Raw genomic sequence first — 19,968 nt, 5'->3', positions numbered from 1 at the left:
GTTTACGTTTTCTTTCTACATTAAAACAATACAAGCGCCGATCGCCGTTCAATCGAACTTGAATTCTACGTAATGGTATTAAGGTGTGTGTTTGAATTGCGTGTTAGGAACTTATGGTTGTATGGGTGTGAAGTTTTTTTTGTATATGTTATCGTACATAGCAATGTCATATTGCAAACATACTGTGTTTGTAGTTTGGAGATGGTTTAGAGACGCTATAAACGCGTTCCAAATTTTAAAAAATATTTAAAAATATCCGTGAATTAAAAGGCTGTCTAAAACAAATTGTTCTTAATTCAAGTGAAGTGAAATCCGACCATAGACTGTTTAATGTTTTTTTTCTAAAGTGTGAAAAAGGTTAGATTTGCTCGAATCGTAAAAACCTATTGTGTTAAGTGAAATTGTAGTTTTGCGTTTTACGAAATTTCACGTTAAATACTTAGGTTGATTAAGACCGGTAATTAGTGATAAATATTAACGATACTTTAATTTAAGTACTACGCTATAAATCTATCTAGAGGTATGTGATTTATACCTAGCTTGTTAGGTATTCAATTTACAATAATTTATATAACAAGCGGTTATTTATTATGATTATTATCAACGATTCAATTAAATGCAATGTAGCATTATTTTCGTTTGTTCCAGTGTTTCGAGGTTATTAAGTGTTTTAATTATGTTAAAAGATAATTACTTTGCGAAGGGACCTTTTTATAAAGTTTTATGTAGTCGCAAGACGTGGTGGTTTAACGGTTAACCTATGGTCTCTCAAGCAAAGGATCGTGGGTTAGAACCCAGGATCGCATTTCTGAGTTTTTCGAATTCTTGAATGTACATATAGGTTTTGTGATATAGGTATATGAAAACATCGCTAGGAATCTTGCACACACCTGTGAAGCAATAGCAATTACCGATAAAATTTGAATGAAACTAAACGGCCTATTTCTGGGCACAGGCTTTCTCAAAGAATGTAAGGGCTTGGGGCCGTAGTTGCCACGCGGGCCATTAAATTGCTTCGCAGGTTTGTGCAAGTTTCCTCACTGTGTTTTCCTTCACCGTAAAGCTCGTGGTCAATTTCACGTGTAATTTCGCGCATTAATTTTGAAAAACTGAGGTGCGAGCCCGGATTTGAACCCTCGATCTTCTGCTTTGAGAGGCCATAGGTCAAACGACAAGGCCACCACGGTGGTTTAAGATCAATAGCTTTTAATGCTTTTGAGTTCGTTCTAAATAAGTGTCATGCATGATATACCTACATTATATTGTCATCATTATTACCACATTTATCACAAACTATAGCCTTTAGGTACTATGTTGTAAAGTTATGGTGTAATGTTACTTTTAATTACTATGTCCCGCCAGAAATTGAAATTTTTCGCGACAAAGAAGAAATATACCCGTGTTATTAAAACTGCGTGGCAAATTTCATCAAAGTCCTTTCTTTAGTTTTTGTTTGAAAAAGTAGCAAACTTTCACATTTAACTATGTTTTTCTTTGCATTCGCATTTCTTTTAATACACTAGTACAGTCAAGTGCAAAAATATGTATCTATTTAAAACCACTCAAAATATGTTGCCATGGCCTTATTACGTCCGAGTAAGAGTATCAAGGGATTAAGCTACTGATATTACACTCCCGGTGTCATATGTCATAACGGCGTGGGAATAATCGGCACTACTTCGATTACCTATCTGTAATAAAAAAAAGCAGTATTATTATACGCTGAAGGCCGCGACCATACCGCTGCTTAAAAAACGGTGACGGTACGAAATCGCAGTGACGCATCGTATGCGCACCGTTTTTATTGGATGCTCTCCACACCGCTGCTTTAAATACGCTAACGGTACGCAATCGCAGTGACGTGCCGTAAACGTGAGGTCTTTACCGCATACTCTCTACCAAAAGTCGTGACGTTTACGGCACGTCACTGCGATTCCGCACCCTCTGCGTATTTTGAGCAGCGGTGTGGAGGGCTGCGATAAAAACGGTGCGCATACGATGCGTCACTGCGATTGGGTTCCGTCACCGTTTTTTAAGCAGCGGTGTGGCCGCTCCTTTAGGATATCGCTCGCATAGAGAAGATGCCGTGGTAGGTACAGTCACCTGCATTAATATCTGCCACAGCGGAGCGTGCAAATAATCTGACACATCCGACAGGCCCTGGAAATAGAGTCGTTTTAGATAATTTATGCACTTGTTGTGTCAGATATTTCAAATTCAGGTTTACTTAATGACAACACTTAAAATTCTCTAATAAACGATTTTAAAACACAAATTAAAAAAGCAATCTATAATCAAGTTATTCAAATTGCTTGAGATTAAGACAAAAAACTGAAGAAGAGTTTATGCCTATTACTACACCTAAATCATCTAATTGTATGTAAATTACATTTCTTCATACAAAACCGATTCGTCTGGCTTCGGAGAAAAACTGTTCAGAAATTTATTGAAATTTATGACCGCGCAGAACTGTTGAATAATCGTTCACACAAATTTAAATAAATATTACACGAATATAATATCTATAGCCATAAAATACGGTTCACGCGAATACCAATGGCGCTTAGCTTTTGTATGCTAATTGTATTTTATTGAAAGGCTTGTAATGTCTGTAACGAAAAAGCGTGGCCATATTTAAACGGGGATTAAGACTGGTCACACTAAATGAACTAAAAGAAATTTCCTTGCTCACCCGCGACCTTATGATAGCTAAGCTTATGTAAAATATGCGTGTTCATGCAGTTCCTCCACCTCCACACTGTAAGAACACACACAAATCACACAAACCCATCTAGCACCACCACCACACTGCACTGAAGCGTTTCGAACTCAACCAGAGCTCATCTTCAGAGTAACACAACCGTACACCATGCTACCAGTTGTTAGACCCACCAGAGAGTTAGAGTTGAGTTAGAGTTAGATTTGTTACCAGTTGTTGTTGTTGTCTTCATTATTCTCATTGATATTATGTGATGTTAATATTCTGCTTTACAAAATTATGAGAAATAGTATGGGAAAAAATATATGCGAAAAGTAATTCAGTGATATGATGATTCTGCTCAAGGTTGTTATGATTCGATTTTATGCAACATATTAGTGAACAAAGTATACCAAATTTCAAGTTAATATAATTACTGGAAGTTGGGCAAATTTAAGTTGCAAGATTTGATTACAGACAGACAGACAGACAAGGGGATAGGTGAAACTAAATAAAATCCTGTAAAAAGACGGGACCGGGCAAAATGGCGTGAAGTTAAAGAAACCTTTACCCAGCAGTGGGTGGATGTGGGCTGAGTTGATTGATTCATTAAAAAAGACAGAGGAGACAATAGGAGCCAAGAAGAAACTAAATATATAGCCACGAGTATACACTGTAACATTAAATCAGTGATCATTAGATATTAATAACATCCCAAATTTGAATTCAATGGGAGAGTTCTCACCAATTAACTCCCTGTTTTATTAATTACGACTAATGGTATTGTTTAAAATAATAATTGCTCTAGTCATCTGTTATAATAAGTACTTACTAGTAGACGAAGGTCGTTATGAGAAAGACAATCAATTGACAATCTGAACGACACAAGACCCGAACCAAGTTCCAGTGAAAATCATTTATTTTTTTCGCGATCCATAACACGTAAGACATAATGGTAATTTGCCATAACTCTTTTTTGTTTAACTTTGAAATCGCCATCCTGTAGAACCTTGTGGGTTAGGTTAGGTTTATTTTATAACAATCAGGAATTATTTATAGTTTTCAAGAAAAAGACATGGCAAATGATCACTACGGCAAACATTTGGTACATAATCACTTTTAATATGTATGGATTTCAATATATACCAGTTATAGGGGTTACGGCTATCAGACCATTAAACTCTCCAGTCAAATTCGTAGGTAGGTATTCGTTATCTGCCCCGATACTGTGAACATTGTACTGAAAATAGTCCGTGTTTGAGATAAAACTGGCAAAAAATTCATCTTTGAACCGCACAAATTTGCGATTTTTATATCTACCAACCACCACCACCAGCTATCAATTTATACTATTTGATGATCTTTCAAAATGTTTTCTTTCTAAATAATTTTTAGCCTGTGTATCGAATATGTGTAAACCTCTCTTTCTCTCTCTATTTTTCTCTTCATGATCACGTGTTTTGTAGACCGTGTTTCTGTCTACCCTTAAGTATTCTTCCTCAAAGATCTCCACAGCGGCTTCTTCTAATTAGCTTCACTTGTTTTTCGTCAAGCCAGTAGACCTCCCGTTTATCAATAAAAATCCACGATTGCTGGTTGTCATGAGACAGAAAGGGAGCGAAATAGTAATAATGACGTATCAGACTAAGATGATGTAAATGAACTAAAATAATTTCCTTGCTCACCCGCGACCTTACGATAGCTAAGCTTATGCAAAATATGCGTGTTCATGCAGTTCCTCCACCTCCACACTGTAAGAAAACACACACATCAACAAACCCATCTATACCACCACCACACTACACTGACGCGTTTCGAACTCAAACAGAGCTCATCTTCAGAGTGACACAACCTTGCTACGGCTTGGATCTAATTTCAGCAATGGTAGTTATTAAAACATGCCTTGACAGTAAATAAATAAAAAATCAAGGTAGTTTTGAAGGACGGTTAAAAAATTTTTATTAATAATTTGTGGGTAGTTTTGTTTTGTTTCATAAAACGTATGTGGGTACTTGGGGAGTTACAGTGACAAGTTAAAACGGTGGTTGTGGTTCGTTAGTCTAACAACTGGTAGCATGGTGTATGGTTGTGTTGTGTCACTCTGAAGATGAGCTCTGTTTGAGTTCGAAACGCGTCAGTGTAGTGTGGTGGTGGTGATAGATGGGTTTGTGTGATTTGTGTGTGTTCTTACAGTGTGGAGGTGGAGGAACTGCATGAACACGCATATTTTGCATAAACTTAGCTATCGTAAGGTCGCGGGTGAGCAAGGAAATTATTTTAGTTCATTGATATGGACCTCCGCAAAGTAACGCCTGATTCAATAAATTATTTAAGATGATGTATATCTCCTTTCGTTGGCTTTGCTTTACTCGGTAGCGATCGTCAGCAATTTATGTGCGAAATCACATTTGAAATTTTACTATCAGCTTTTCGATGAAGAAAAACGTGATAGTACGGATGTGAAGTTCAGACAATAATTCAGACGAGTGTTTTAAAATTCCTTAGTTCAATGTTTCATTAATCACGTTTACACATTGTAACCATTGTTATATTAAGTATATTATTCAAGTGTAGTGACTAGTATTACTTAAACATTTTCGAGGCAATGACCTTACCAGTAAGGTCTCGATTTGAAGGTATTTCTGAATTGAGAATAAACCCCTTTGTTTACGTTTAAATATCTCTACCTGTCGTCAAACAACTCTACGGTTCACTTTCATATTAAAAATATTTAATATTAGATACATAAGTAAAAGATTCCATACAAAACCTAAGGCACAATTTCTCACGAGTCAATTTTGGTACCGTATTAATTTGAAATATGAAGTTTTCGAATTCGAAAGTAACGACGATATCTGTCAAGGTGGTTATAGTACCTATATAGTTGACAAGGAAGGATCTTCGCAAAGTAACGTCTGAATTGATTAATTATTGACAGTGAAGCTTACCGTTTTGGTTCTGCACAAAATGTTTACAGAATCCATTGCTTCAGTGCGAAATAAAGGAATAACGAATACATTAATAAACAAATATTTGCAACGTTTATAACCTCTCGGTTGTAATTGTGGGTTTCAATGAGTTTGAAGATGAAAATTAGAAACATCAATCTCAACTTGTTCTAAATAACGCTGAGCTAGCTCCTAAAAATCAACATTGACAAGTGACAAGTGATGGCGTCGGTCAAATGATGGTGATGTAACAGTGACAGTGATGACTCAGTGATGACTGTGATGAGCGAGTCTTGCGCGCGCAGAGTCGACGCAGAGTTGTACAAACCGGCTGTGCTGTTGCGGTCGATATGGAGGCGGACTTTGTCGTTCAAACGGAAAAAGGTGAGATCTGGTGAGATGGATATATTGAGTGTATGAACCGTTAAATTTTACTCGCAAAGCCAACAGTGCCCTATTTCACAAAGCTACAAGTTACAATTTACAAGCGGTAGTCTTTGTTTAACAGTATGTATTGAAAAGAGACTACCGCTTGTAAATTGTGACTTGTAGCTTCGTGAAATGGGCCACAGGTATAAAATTGTGAATCGAAAGTTCGTAATTCATGACGTCCAGTCAACCAATTGAATTTATATGTCACTATTAAACCTTGCTATAGTACCTATGTAATTTTGGTTTGTGTATACCAATGCTGACGTAAAATGTCATAATGACAAGGTTCTGTGATGGCCTAAGAATCAAATTGGTTAGCTGTACGTATTTAGCAAAAAAAGGATGAAAAAATGAGTTTTTTTATGTTTCTCTGTACCTATCACGGTATGTCACTCGTCAAGGTATCATTATCATAAAAAACTTGAATAACTACGACAATCATATTTCATGTAATTGCGTTTATCGCATAAAACCATCGAGCACGTTAAGTTTCTTTTTCATCTGTCTTTTATTCCTTATAATATTACTGTCTGATACAGTACTTTGTCTACTACAGTAAATACAGGTTTATCTTTATCACTGTTATTTTTTAAATATTTAATTTTAGCACCATCATCCCTATATCCACCTTCTTTTAAAAATAGTTTGAAAAAACATTATTTGCTTTACAGAAAATTATGCCTCAGTGGAAACTTTTTGTGTTCTGTAATATTGTACTTATACTGTTATTTTTTATTTTTGTTGTTGCCAATGGTGCATAATTTTGTATGAACTTGTTATGATCCGTTTTTCCTCTCGTATAGTCGTATTTAATAAAGATTGAGTTTAGTTTTAAAAGCCCTTAAGGTTGATTTTCTGGCCGAATATATTAGCGCTACGAAGCAATTCGTTAACTTTGCGCTGAGCCAGCTCAAATTTTTTGTTCGTTTTGCTTGTAAATATGACTAAAAAGCATATTTTCTTTCATTCAGTGTTATTGTTTAAAACGACCAAGTATTAAAAGCACCAGTTACTCCTGAACTTTTCTGTACCCTTTGGCAAGGCGCAACATCTACGTAAACGTTATTATAACCTCCTGATGTGACGCCGTCTCTGTTTGTTTTGTTTGAATAGACGGAGACGGCATCACATTTATCCGTCAAATAAAATTAATCAATGGATGCGGTGAAACAGCCCCTATGTCTGTAACGCGTCTGTAACCTTCGTATCCATTGCAAATTCACTATCATAAATAACCGCGTCTACACGTATCTACGAGTATTTGTCTACTTACCCACGCTCGTCTGTATCTGCTTATGAATTTATAATGCGCTTAGCCTTGTGGATATTCTTACTCTTGTTTTATTCATAATGGACGGCGTTACTTTCAGCTCGATGTCTCGATTAGCTGTGGTTTATTCATTAGTGACGTTCGATCCCATTGGGATTATTCGCTGTGATTTCTCTAGAATTATAAATATATTTGCATAATACAACGACTCTTTATTAGACATTGCAATATGACGTGTAGTAAGTAAGTAGTACATACAGAAAACAGATACATAGAGAATTTTTCCAAGGTTAGCCTGGACGGCCTATTGATTCAGAGCGATCTCTTCCAGATACCTTTAAAAAGGAATTATTTTATTAGACAATTGGCATGTTGGTTACACTACTTCGTGGTCATTGCACTTTACGACTTGACACAACTCTAACCTAATCCAACATTGCCCTTCTGCAAAATAGGTACAACAGGGTTATTAGTTATATTAGGGCTAAGAACAGCACTATCTTTTAAAATAAATAATTTGATGGTAACATGAAAATTTTGTAAATAACTATAAAGAAATGCATACATAGAGCAAATTACCATGCCTAAAAAGAGATATATAAAACGAAAAAATTACAAACACTATCATCGTAAGCGATATTAATAGATTGATAACCAAGGGTGGAAAGTGACCCATTTCACCCGAGATATTTCTGGCGCTCGAACGAAGTGAGAGCGCCAATAGTTCGAGGGGAAATGGGTAATTTCACCCGAGTTAGACACTCTACTTTTCATTTCGACTGTGAGGAAAGTAAAATACTACAAAAAAGAAGAGAATAATAATAAATTAAATTTACAGATATCCAACCTCCAATCTTTTCGCACTGGTCACTTGCTACGTCCGACTATAAAAAAAATCGAGTTGGTCGCGATACGACCAAGGAGCTTAGGTATATACAAAACTGGAGGCTGAACGCCGAACGAAGATGTTTGACCTTTGTTACTTATTTATATTTTCCATCTCTCTCTTTCACATTCCAAGAATGACTTCCATCTCTTTCTTAACCTAACTAAAGAAAGAGATGGATTATATTCGTGACATATTAAAAGTCAAATTTCTTGTTTCAAGCGGATGTTCGGCGTTCAACCTCCAGTGTTGTAGGTATATAAGCTCCTTGGTCACGACGTGCATCTAGATGGCCATGCCGAAACGTGAAAAAAAAGTGTCATTGACGTAACTCAATTATCTTCGACTCCGTGGCGAATCGTAAAAATTAAAAAAAAAATACTTTCCACCCTAGAGATGAAAACGCAATTTTCCACCCGGCTATCTATCCATGAAAATTAAACTTTCCGAACAGGAGAGATGAAAACAAACTTTCTCATAAAAATCAAATGGGAATTAACATTTTAACAAGCTTTTATTTAACTTGCCCTGTTTGTTGCTTTTATTGGGTCAAATCTTGCAAGTTCATTTTGACCCCACTTCCTTCCTCAAACTGAACCCTCTAAATCCTGCCTAGCCGCAGACACGTGGTCAAGTGCTAAATAGTGGAATCTAATGCTATAAATACTTGGATTCTCACTGAATACACACTGTGTTCGGTTTATTTCGACAAGTTCCGGGTTTCGGGCTGCTTGTGCTCATAATTGAGGGGAATCATTTTGTTTAGCAAATGTGTGGGATTACGAGTACTCGTACATCTCCATCGTGATAACAAAGTTCTTTTGCAAAAAATCCACTAAAATGAATTTGAGGCCGCATTGTCTGACAGTCCGGTGCTGGCGATTGCATTACGAATTTTAATTAAAATGTGCGATTCTGCGATTTTCCGATCCTACGATCTCAAACATTTTCTATTTATTAGCCCCCAACGGAAAAAGGTGTTATTAGTTTAATGTCAAGTCTGTTTGTCTGTGTACCTCTGGCAGTATGGTTCTCAAACAGATGGACCTTTTTGATTGCAATTTTTATTACGTGAAAGGGAGTTTCCTTCGGTGGTTCTTAGCTGTGTTTGATTTGACTTTGAAATGGCAATATAGATGGTTTTTCAGCTAATAATAAGTTGTATATTTTTTTTTATTCGACCGGATGGCAAACGAGCAAGTGGATCTCCTGATGGTAAGAGATCACCATCGCCTATAAACATCTGCAACACCAGGGGTATTGCAGACGCGTTGCCAACCTAGAGGTCTAAGATGTATATTGTGATTGTGATTCAATATGTCAACGAATACACTAATTTGGGCCAGAGAATCTCCTGCGAAATCAGACAAGGCAATGAAATCAACAAACGTACCGAAAATGACTGGAGGAGCTACTGGTCCATGAAAGCATTAATGAAGGGTAAACTTCCCCTAGCCTTAAAACGCAAACTCGTTGACATGTGCGTACTGCCCATCCTATCCTACGGTGCTCAAACCTGGTCTATGACTGAGGCCCAGAAGTCCAAACTCAAGGTTTTACAGCGAGCTATGGAGCGCAGTATCCTAGGTGTTCGAAGAGCTGATAGAATCAGAAACACTGAACTGCGCTCAAAAACCCGAATTGTTGATGAAGACAAAGACCGCCAAACTCAAGTGGGACTGGGCAGGTCATGTCTGCCGGATGCATCCGGATCGTTGGGCCAAATTCACAACTGATTGGGTTCCAAGCGACGGGCACCGGAGCAGAGGTAGGCCTAAAAGAAGGCAGGACGATTTGAAGCGATTCCAGCCGGACTGGCAACATTTGCCGAAGCCAGAGACGAGTGGAAGAAAAAAGGGGACGCCTTTGGCCAGCAGTGGAACACTATATAGGCTATTTAAAAAAAAGTTGGTTAGGTTATGATACTTATGATTATTTTCACCGATCACCAATTTTATCGGTGACGCAACGAAACAGTCATCTAAGCTAACAATGGATGGGGAGAATCTCAACACGTTACCAATGATACAACTCCATTAGATAACTTATCTGCTAAAATAACCGTATCAGATTAATCCCATGTTTACACGATATAGCCATACTATCACCGATCTCGTAGTTAAATAGAAATGTATGATGGTGAGCCCTCTTGTTCTGAGAGGAGGCCTCTGTCCAGCAGTGGGACGTATATAGGCTGGGATGGATGGATGGTATGATGGTGAAAGCCCGTAAATGGAGACCATACAAAATAATCCCACTAATATTATAAATGCGAAAGTTTGTAAGTCTGTTTGTTTGTAACCTCATCACGCCTAAACTGTTGAAACGATTTAAATGAAATTTGGTATAAACATAGTTCGAGTCCCGGGAAAGGACATAGGATAGCTTTTATCCTGGAAAACTGCATAGTTACCGCGGAATAGCGATAAACGAATCATATACGAAATCTTCATATTTGGTGTTCGTCTTTGACGTCTCTAAAAACGTGTCAAGGGTTTTCATTTGAAACTAATTAACACAAAAGTTATGGCTAGAAAAACAGTTTTTTGGCCTAAAATTGTTCAACTTTGATGCCAAGTATCTCGAAGACAATGATTTTGAAGTAAATATGGGATACTATTAGCTTAAAGCTATTGTTGTTAATATAATAAGCTACAAAAAACATTAGAAAACTAAGTAATTCAGATCGAAGGTCATTGGGGCATGGGATCCCCTTAAATAGTATAAGTGTCAGAGGGAAGGATCGACACGAATTTCGATTTTCGAATTTCGTAGTAGCCCCGCTGGGTTCCCGGTGATTGCAGGCCGCTTCCAACCGAAGCAACTGGAAGTCCAATATTGTACATCCTTCACTTTTCCACTTTATGATATTTCCGCCGGCATATAGTTCTAATATCAATAAGTGATTCGTTATTTCGGCAACAACTCCGCTAACCGAGTTAGTGTTGTTAGCACACGCAGCGTTATTGCCGTGCGTACGCTGCCGTTAGCAAACATCGCTGGCAAATATATGACCCAATACACACAATAATTATACTCTATTGGCTGCAAAAAAAACCGTGGTAGGTAGCTCTACCTTCTTGAGATCCATTGGCATTTTCGAAAGGAACCGCTTGAAGACACGCGATCTCAAACGCTAAATAATTATTTAAAACAAAATCGGTTTCAGCGTCTTCGAGTAATCGCGGAACATAAATATGACAGATACATAAAAAAAAGATTCCGACAAACTCTGAACCTCCTCCTATTTTTGAAGTCGATCAGTAAAAGACCCAAGCCCTTCTACCGGATGTGGTCTGTAATACGAGCAAAAAATTAAAACGTAGATCGTCCTCGTCAAACTGAACAACATTAGTTCAGCGACTTTTAAAAATAATGGAGTCTTTGAATATTTATTTTTTCATACAAATTAAATACTGCTATCAATGTACACCACCCTAGAACTTGTCTAGAACATAACTGACGTCGCCTGTCACGCTACAAACATCAAACATTTTGCTTTAGGTACTTACATTGCTTCTTCAAATAAACTTAAAAGTGTAATGAAAATTAGAAAACTAATAATTTCTAAAAGTCGCTGAACTAATGTTGTTCGGTTTATCTATGTCGTAATTATTTGCTCATATTCTCAGCGGCACAAAATTTGGCCCACCCTTCATACAAAATTACCGATTCTGCATACATTTGAGGGCCGCTCAGTATATTACAGGCCACACCCGGTATATGACATACCCGGTATTGACAACAATTCACAAGGTCAACTCTATTGATAGGTACTTAAAGTTTTTAAAACTAAGTTCGCTCTAGCAAGTGTTATTTAGCTATTGTTATTTCGCAATTAACTTTATTAACTACCTAATTAATCAATACAAAGGAGTAAAACACACACAGGGCGAATATATTTTTCTTTCGCCTGCTGGCGCCAAAAGCCAACTTCCTCTACTGACTGACGTCTCTCGCGAGCTGTCAAAACCAAAACCGGCGAAGAGCGTGTCGGACACGCCCATACTAGGGTTCCGTAGCCATAACGAAAAAGTTAAGTAATATTTTGTATTTTATACGGAATCTTCCAAGTTTATATAGGTATATTTTATACCTTAGGCTGCTATTTACTCTTAAACTACAAATCATTCTCAAGCAAACTTAGCCGTTTTTCTTGAAAGTTTGATATACTTGCTATCATCCTGAATTTTTTCAAATTTTTCCACCCACCGGCTTAGATTTTAGAGGGGGGGGACGCTCGATTTTCACGAAAATTTGCACTTTAAAGTTGAATATTTCGCAAACAAATCACTGAATCGAAAAATCGTCTTGGCAAACCCCTAATGATACCCCACACTACAGGGTTGAATGAGAAAAAAAAAATCTCCCGTACTTTACGTCTATTTTGTCGGCATAGTTTACATATAATATATCCGTGCAAAATTACAGCTTTCTAGCACTGATAGTCTCTGAGCAAAGCCGCGGACGGACAGACAGACAGACAGACAGACATGGCGAAACTATAAGGGTTCCGTTTTTGCCATTTTGGCTCCGGACTCTAAAATACGGCGCGCATGCTGGCAACCAGCGGTTGTAGACCCGCGGCTCAGTCAGTTTTGAAGCAAGCCGGGGGTCTACCTCGATTAGCTCTAGGTGGAAGCTTCGTTACGTCAGTGTCACACGCTATAGTATTATAATGTTTTAGTTAGGGTCGTCGTTCGAAACCGATGTGGACGACACAGAAATTATAAAACACTATGACATGGTGCTGGAGAGTATTTTAATATTGTGTTTATTTATAAATAGTAAATAAGTAAAACTCTTAGGCTATTAGCTATTTTGTCAGCTCAGTAGGCTTATCTGCACAAAACTGCGAAGCAATTCAATGGTGCGTGTGAAGTTCCCAATCCGCACTGGGCCTGCGTGGGAACTAATGGCCCAAGCCCTCTTGTTGATGATCCTACCTCATCATCATCATCCCAGCCTATATACGTCCCACTGCTGGGCACAGGCCTCCTCTCAGAACAAGAGGGCTTATAGAAATAAATAAAGAAATATAAATATAAATATTTATTCGCTATTCGCACAAAACATAATAAAAATACATTAAAGGAAGAAAAAAAAACAACAATATGCGAAATCGCGAAGCGGTCCCAGCTCAGCATAGTGTTGGCCGTGTAGGCCAACGCTGGTCTTCCGCTGTGACCGCTTGGCGACATTATAGTAGGCTTATATTAAAAATTGTAAAGCAGACAAATGGAGTAAGCAGGTAACACTCTGGTACCCAAGAGATGGAAACAGACAACGGGGGCGTCCGATAAGAAGATGGGAGGATGATTTCCGCCTAACCCTGGGACCATACTGGACCAGAGTTGCAGCTGACAGAGCCCAATGGAGGCAGTTGGAGGAGGCCTATGTCAATAGACACACCGAACTGAGGGACATTTTATGATAATCAATAACATACACAAAAATAGAAAACTACCAGTTCGGGACAAACAGGCTATATTATTATATATATTAAAAATAAAATATTTTTCTGGTAGCAAACAACGCAGCCCGTGCCATTTATCCAAGTGTTGCCCAGTTGTTCAAATGTTGATCAGTCTGCCTCGAGTTTGTTCAGCAAACAAAATGTACCAACTTATCAAATATCGGCGGGGAAAATCAAGATATAACCCGCCACCGTACTAATTTTACTTCCTTTTTACGCGTTAGTAACACTATTGGCTGCATAAATAAATTTGCGATGTGTACACAGAATATTAACATTGTTTTTTGCTGCTAACCGATTTGACAACTAGGTGTATGACGTTTTTTTATTTGTGTGTACTGTAGGAGTTCGGGTTTGATGTTTAGCGATTTTCAAATTAATATTTTTGGGTCATTATTTGTGCGTTAATTAACCACCTCATTTTCGTGGTCACATCTTTTTTTGAATGTGCTGTAGAATTTGATGATATCAGCAAACTGTAACAGAATGAATGAAAATGTGTCCACGAAAATCATACTGGATAAACACCCGAATAGTAACTCTTATGTGCAGTAGGTATTTATTATTTCGTCAATATCAACATCAATGGGGAATGTCTGCAAAATTTAGAACCGCTTGAAACTTTTTATATCAATAGAAATAACCTTTCTAATTAACAGAAAAAAATATCAGATTTTTTAAGTAGCGTCAATTATTTTTTTGTTCCCTAGTCCAGAATAAAAAACATTAAAAAAGAATTTATGACTCGATCGTTTTGACAGGTGACACTCATTACCGGGCCGAATAATACTGACATGGAAATACCGACCCTGTTTTTCTACACAACACACCCATTGAAGCTCATCAGCAAAGAGTATTAGTAACAATATAGAAAAAGAGTGGCAACTCTATGGTCAAATTTGCATGTATGGTAACAAGCGCTATCTGGTAGCTAGCTGAAAAACTAAATCTGACATAACACACACATGTACATGCACACACACAACAAGCTTAACGTCTATAAAGCCCAGTTTAGACCTGTAAGAAAATTGCGCAAGTTGCATTACATCGCGAGGCCGGAAAGCAAACGAGTTTATGGTGGTCACTTCACTTGGTCACCCAAGCGGAGCAATGTAATACAACTTTAAGAAAACAGCAAAAAACAGATAAACTTAAAAATCACCCGCGAAAGCTAGACAGCCAACATACAGCGGAAAGATGGCGGACAGACTGAATTTTTCAAGTTCACGTTTGACACATTTGTCAATGTAAGGTCAATGTGGGCAAGACCGTCTATAAGGCAAGTCCGTCAACACGTTATAACTTTTGAATTTGAAAGCGGTTCCTGCTTTAGCGTCCAGTATATAAAGCAGTTTGTCGCGCTTGTTCCCTCACTCTAAAACAGATGGCGCTGTGACAACGAACTTCAGAGCAATCCGCCTAAACAAGTAATTGGATGTATGGAACTCGAAATGATAGTGCGACGGTCTCTGCTAACAAAATTGTTAAAAATAGTTCGTGACAAGATTTTGCACCAGAAGTAACTACAGAAGTAATATAAGAACCAGCTATCTTTATTCTGTGTTTAATTTATCAGAAATTGGTTTACTTTTGTAATTATACGTACCATCATTTATCACAATAAAATTTCGTTAAGTTGGAAAGTCCGTCTACTATGTACAAGGCAAGTCCGTCATATTCCCTTGAATCAGAAGTTACCAACTGTTTTTACGATTTCAATATTATTACGATTTCATAAGGCATTTTGATCTTGAAACTAGTGCGGAAATGTGTCCTCACCCTCAGCACTATGCTGTGGCACTATGTCACCGAAAATATAAATTAAAAATACCTATCAAATAAATAAATAATCAAATAAATATTAGCCCCAAACTAAGCAAAGCTTGCACTATCAGTGCTAGGTGACCCTCTTTGATCTCAGTAAATTAAAAATTAAACTATTAAAATACATTTTAAAATTTCAATTGATCCTTTATTTGGGAAACCTTATAAATAAGTAAGTACTTATTATATATTTTTTGCCAAAAAGGTTTACCACCCCATTTACGTAATATATGCCGGCCTTGCCTTTGAAAAAGAAAAATTGTGTTTATTCCGAATCTAAACCTTATGTTAACACGTTTAAAGTACACTTTTCATTGTCTTGTTTCATTTTTTTTAAGGATTCCAATACTAACATATAAGCACCCACATAGTATGGCCGATATCATTACTAGACGGACTTACCTTATACTACACGGGAAGTCCGTCTACTCGCCGAATTTTAGAAAATACAATTTTTTTGCTTGATTTGTGAATAAAATGATCTGTCTCTATAGCTTAACTATTATTTATGAAATTCTTCATCGTATGCAAGTACAATTGTTAACGCAGGTGAATAATTAACGCAGCTAGATCACTCCGAGGTAAAAAAAAAATGAAGTATGCCGGTCTTGGCCACATTGACCTTAGTGCTATCATTTTGTCGCCAGAGGCGCTGGCGTGTACGTGAAAAGGTGACGTTTTAAGTGTGCCCCCACTGCTCATCAGTTTGACTAGAGTTGCGAGGAATATGTTTTAATGAACCAATAGAAACGCTTTATTTACCCATCCTCGTACAGCACATGCACAGGTGGCAACAGCTGAGCGGAGCGAGGCGAGGTAGATGAAGCGTCTCTATTGGTTAATGAAAAACACATTCCTCGGAACAGATCCTCGCACATCTTTGGTGGAAACGCAGCTTAACAGCGTTTCGTCACTAGGACGGGCCTGTATCGTGAGAACTCAACTCATATTTACTCATATTTTGTACTTGTGGTTTTTATTTTCATATATGTATAACGATACGTACCCCTAGGCAGTGTATGTTATGTATATGTCGGCGGCCGATCGTAAAATCTGCCAGATCACGAAATTCCTAGGTATGCCGTGAAATGGCGCCATTTTATGAATTGGCTAAGGGACATCCGCCATATCGTCAAAACTCACCGTTTAACGATTTGCCTAGTGATGTTTAGGCAGATCATGAAATTCCTAGGCATATCATGAAACGCCGCCATATCGGTTCTGACACTTCCGCGGCAAGCTCGCTTCGTTCGCTCGGCTCGTGCGTTGTGGTCACAATTATTCATACTAACCACTCCTCGCTTCGCTCGTCGTACCTAAATTTTTCTTTATTTCGGCATATCGCGATGTGCCCGGTATAGAGCTAGGAATATCGACAAGGCGTTGCTCTAATCGATCTACCGTATTGTTTCTCAAGAACACCAGAAGCCTTACTACTTATACTACTATAAATTGAAATGGGTCACAGACACACGCGTATGAACACTGAGAAGATGCACACAACTTGCAATCCCTAAACATAAGACAATTTTTTTTAGAGGGGGGTTTAAATTCGCCGCTGCTAAGATCTGGAATGACTTACCACCACCATTGCGAGAACCTGTATGCCGTTATTAAAATTCAAACGATTATACAGAACACACCTACTTAGCAAACAAAGGGAGTTATAGCCTTCCCCTCCCAAAACAGAACTGGCACTTTCAGATCTAACACACTCACAATCACAAACACACATAACACACAAGACGATGTATGTCCAAAAGCAGCTAACTTTGATTGTATTTTTTTAATGTTTATAGTTATTTTATTATATATATTTTTTTTCTACGGCTACACAAATGCTTTTTTTGGCTTATCCAGTATTGGAATGTAATGGAATGTGAGAAGCGCTGCGACCGGCCGTCTTCCTCACAGGGACCAGTCTGAAAACCAGCGCGGGGCAATCAAGCCAGCATATGCTGAGACTGGGGGCCCATTGTGCCGACTTTTTGTTTTTCTCCCACATTTTATATATTTTTTTAACAATGTGTAATTTTATGTAAATTTAATTTGTGGCAATAAAGGTTTTTTATTTTTAGTTTTATTTTATATGCCTGGCCAACGTTTAGGCATTTCATGAAATGGCGCCATTCCATGATATGCCTAGGAATTTCGTGATCTGGCGGATTTTACGATCGCCCGCCGACATATAAGTACATCAAGTGTCTACGTGCGTCTTCCGTCGCATGACACCGAGTTGCAGACATTGTGTCGGTGTAGCTCAGTATCTGAATTTTTTTTAGCGCCTTGGTCGTCCCTACATACTCGTATTATATTTTTACCTGACCGAGTAGGTTAGTACAAAGAATAAACTAGACTATAATATATTATACTTAGATCAATGATTGGTCTTGTGTACGCGGCAACACAGAACGGCGTTTAGGGTTCATGTTATTTTGTTTTGTAATTTCGAAATTATACGATATTTACTGATGGTATGTGATCCCAGTGTCCTTCTTATTTCTTGTAGTATTATTTTTACACAGTTTCACTGCGCAAACTGGCATTTTACTTCGGTTTATGACCAAAATTTAACTTAACATTCGGTATATGCACCTACGCACAGTTTGCAAGGCGACTGAGTCGACTCCGGCTCGGGTACGCCGAATTCGGCGTACTATATGTTGCCGCATTTAACAAGTACGCCGGCGGTATCTAGTCGAGCGAGCGCTTCATCTAAGATATTATATTTGGTCAATGGATGTCACTGGGTTTATAAGATTTACTGCGAACTACCTTCAATATTTTATAATAATCTTGTTTGATATTAACCGTTCTGAAGGTAGTTTTATCTTCACTTTGACAAGTATCCCCTAAAACGACGCACGAGTAAACATCGATCAGATCAAAAGACTAATAAACTAATGGATAGGAATAAGAAGATGAAATATGTACGGAAATTTATCGCCGGCACTTTTGATTTAACACAAACTGTTGCTGAACCTAACTATTATACAGTGCGTTATTTTAAACTGTTTGAAAACACGGTTTTTTTGTTATTTCAGTCCGAGGACAAATATGCGGCATACAAAGGTGTTCGAGATATCACCATCAAAAAGGTATGTATGTCATCAACATACTTTGAATGTCCCTATTGACCTTGTTAAGATTTTCGTCTGTCCAATTTTCATCGACAATCTGTCAATGCTAGAAACGATTTCTCGAGTACCTATTGACGAAACTACTGCAAATAATAGTAGATAGATAGATAGATAGATAGAATATATATATTTTTGTCGATTAGACACTGCCATCATTTTTCACAGATGTTTTCATTGTTAGCCGGTTCGATGCTTAACTGTATAACTGTTTTGGCTCACAAACATTGTTTTTTGATTTGTAATATGTAATAAGTTGGTTCTGTCATTGTTTGTCCCTTTTTTAGAAGTAAATCCTTCATATGGAATAATTAAAGAGGCACAGACTGATTGCCTTGTACAGCAAACACCATGGGTTTCTGACAGAATATCAGCACTGCAGGTTACTGCAGTATATGCTGAGTCAGCGCCTATTCTAGACATCGTCGCAGGGCTCTCAATTTATCAATTTAAACAATAATAAGTGAACTTTATTTTGGTGCTAGTTTTAAATTTAAAGGTATTATTGTATATTTTCTATTGTACTTTGAGCTTTGTATGCTGTTTTGAATAAAGATTCTATCTATCTATCTATCTATCTATATATCTATTGACGAAACTACTGCAAATAATAGTACGTACTCGTAATTCCTTCGTCAGTAATTACTTCTATTGTATTAAGTATACAGGTGATCAATCCAATCAATCCAGAGCGAAATCTGTTCTTAGGAACCATGGCGTCGATTTTAGATTTAATAAAAATGGTATTCAATTTTTTTTAACTCTCATACATAACCGGGTATCGAACCCGGTCAAAATCTCTGTCAACAATGTTATAAATTCTGCTCAGTTTTTCTTTGTTATTGTTGATGGTGAGAATCATAACACATCAATAGACTTCTTTTACATTTTCGTTTCTCTTGGACAAACGAAGGAACTTGAAAAGGAACACAAGTGAAAACCAAATTGGATATATTCCTTCACCGCTGGTTCTGGTTCCTGCGCGAATTTAATGGTATTGACGAAGGATCAGGAAAGGAAGGAGAGGAAGGAGGAATAAGTAAGCCGCAATGGGCTCCTTTACACGTTTTTTTTTTCAAACTAGCAACGCTTTCAGAATGACCATTATTGCCAAGAAGAATGCATCGCAAGAAATTTAGCAGGAACTCATTTTAACAAAATGAATACTCGTAAATAGTATTATTGTAGTTACTACTAAATGCAAATGGTACTCTCTGCGAAAGTGTGGGTTAAGTTATCATTGCTTAAAATAGATCTATAGAGATCAGTAGGTTAATTAGTAGATACATTATGTAGG

General features: G+C 37.5%; 1 protein-coding gene across 1 annotated transcript in view; it reads left to right on the top strand.

Annotated features, from left to right (window-relative positions):
- Nucleotides 1–19,968, top strand: part of LOC141440425 (multiple PDZ domain protein-like) — a gene marked incomplete in the record, with an annotated part of 268,707 nt that overhangs the window by 232,023 nt on the left and 16,716 nt on the right. The window contains 1 exon segment of the mRNA XM_074104949.1: nt 18,579–18,632. Coding sequence (XP_073961050.1) covers nt 18,579–18,632 — 54 coding nt within the window.

Source organism: Choristoneura fumiferana, chromosome 22, assembly GCF_025370935.1.
Source record: "Choristoneura fumiferana chromosome 22, NRCan_CFum_1, whole genome shotgun sequence".
NCBI lineage: Eukaryota > Metazoa > Arthropoda > Insecta > Lepidoptera > Tortricidae > Choristoneura > Choristoneura fumiferana.
This window is presented reverse-complemented; position numbering and strand designations above follow the sequence as displayed.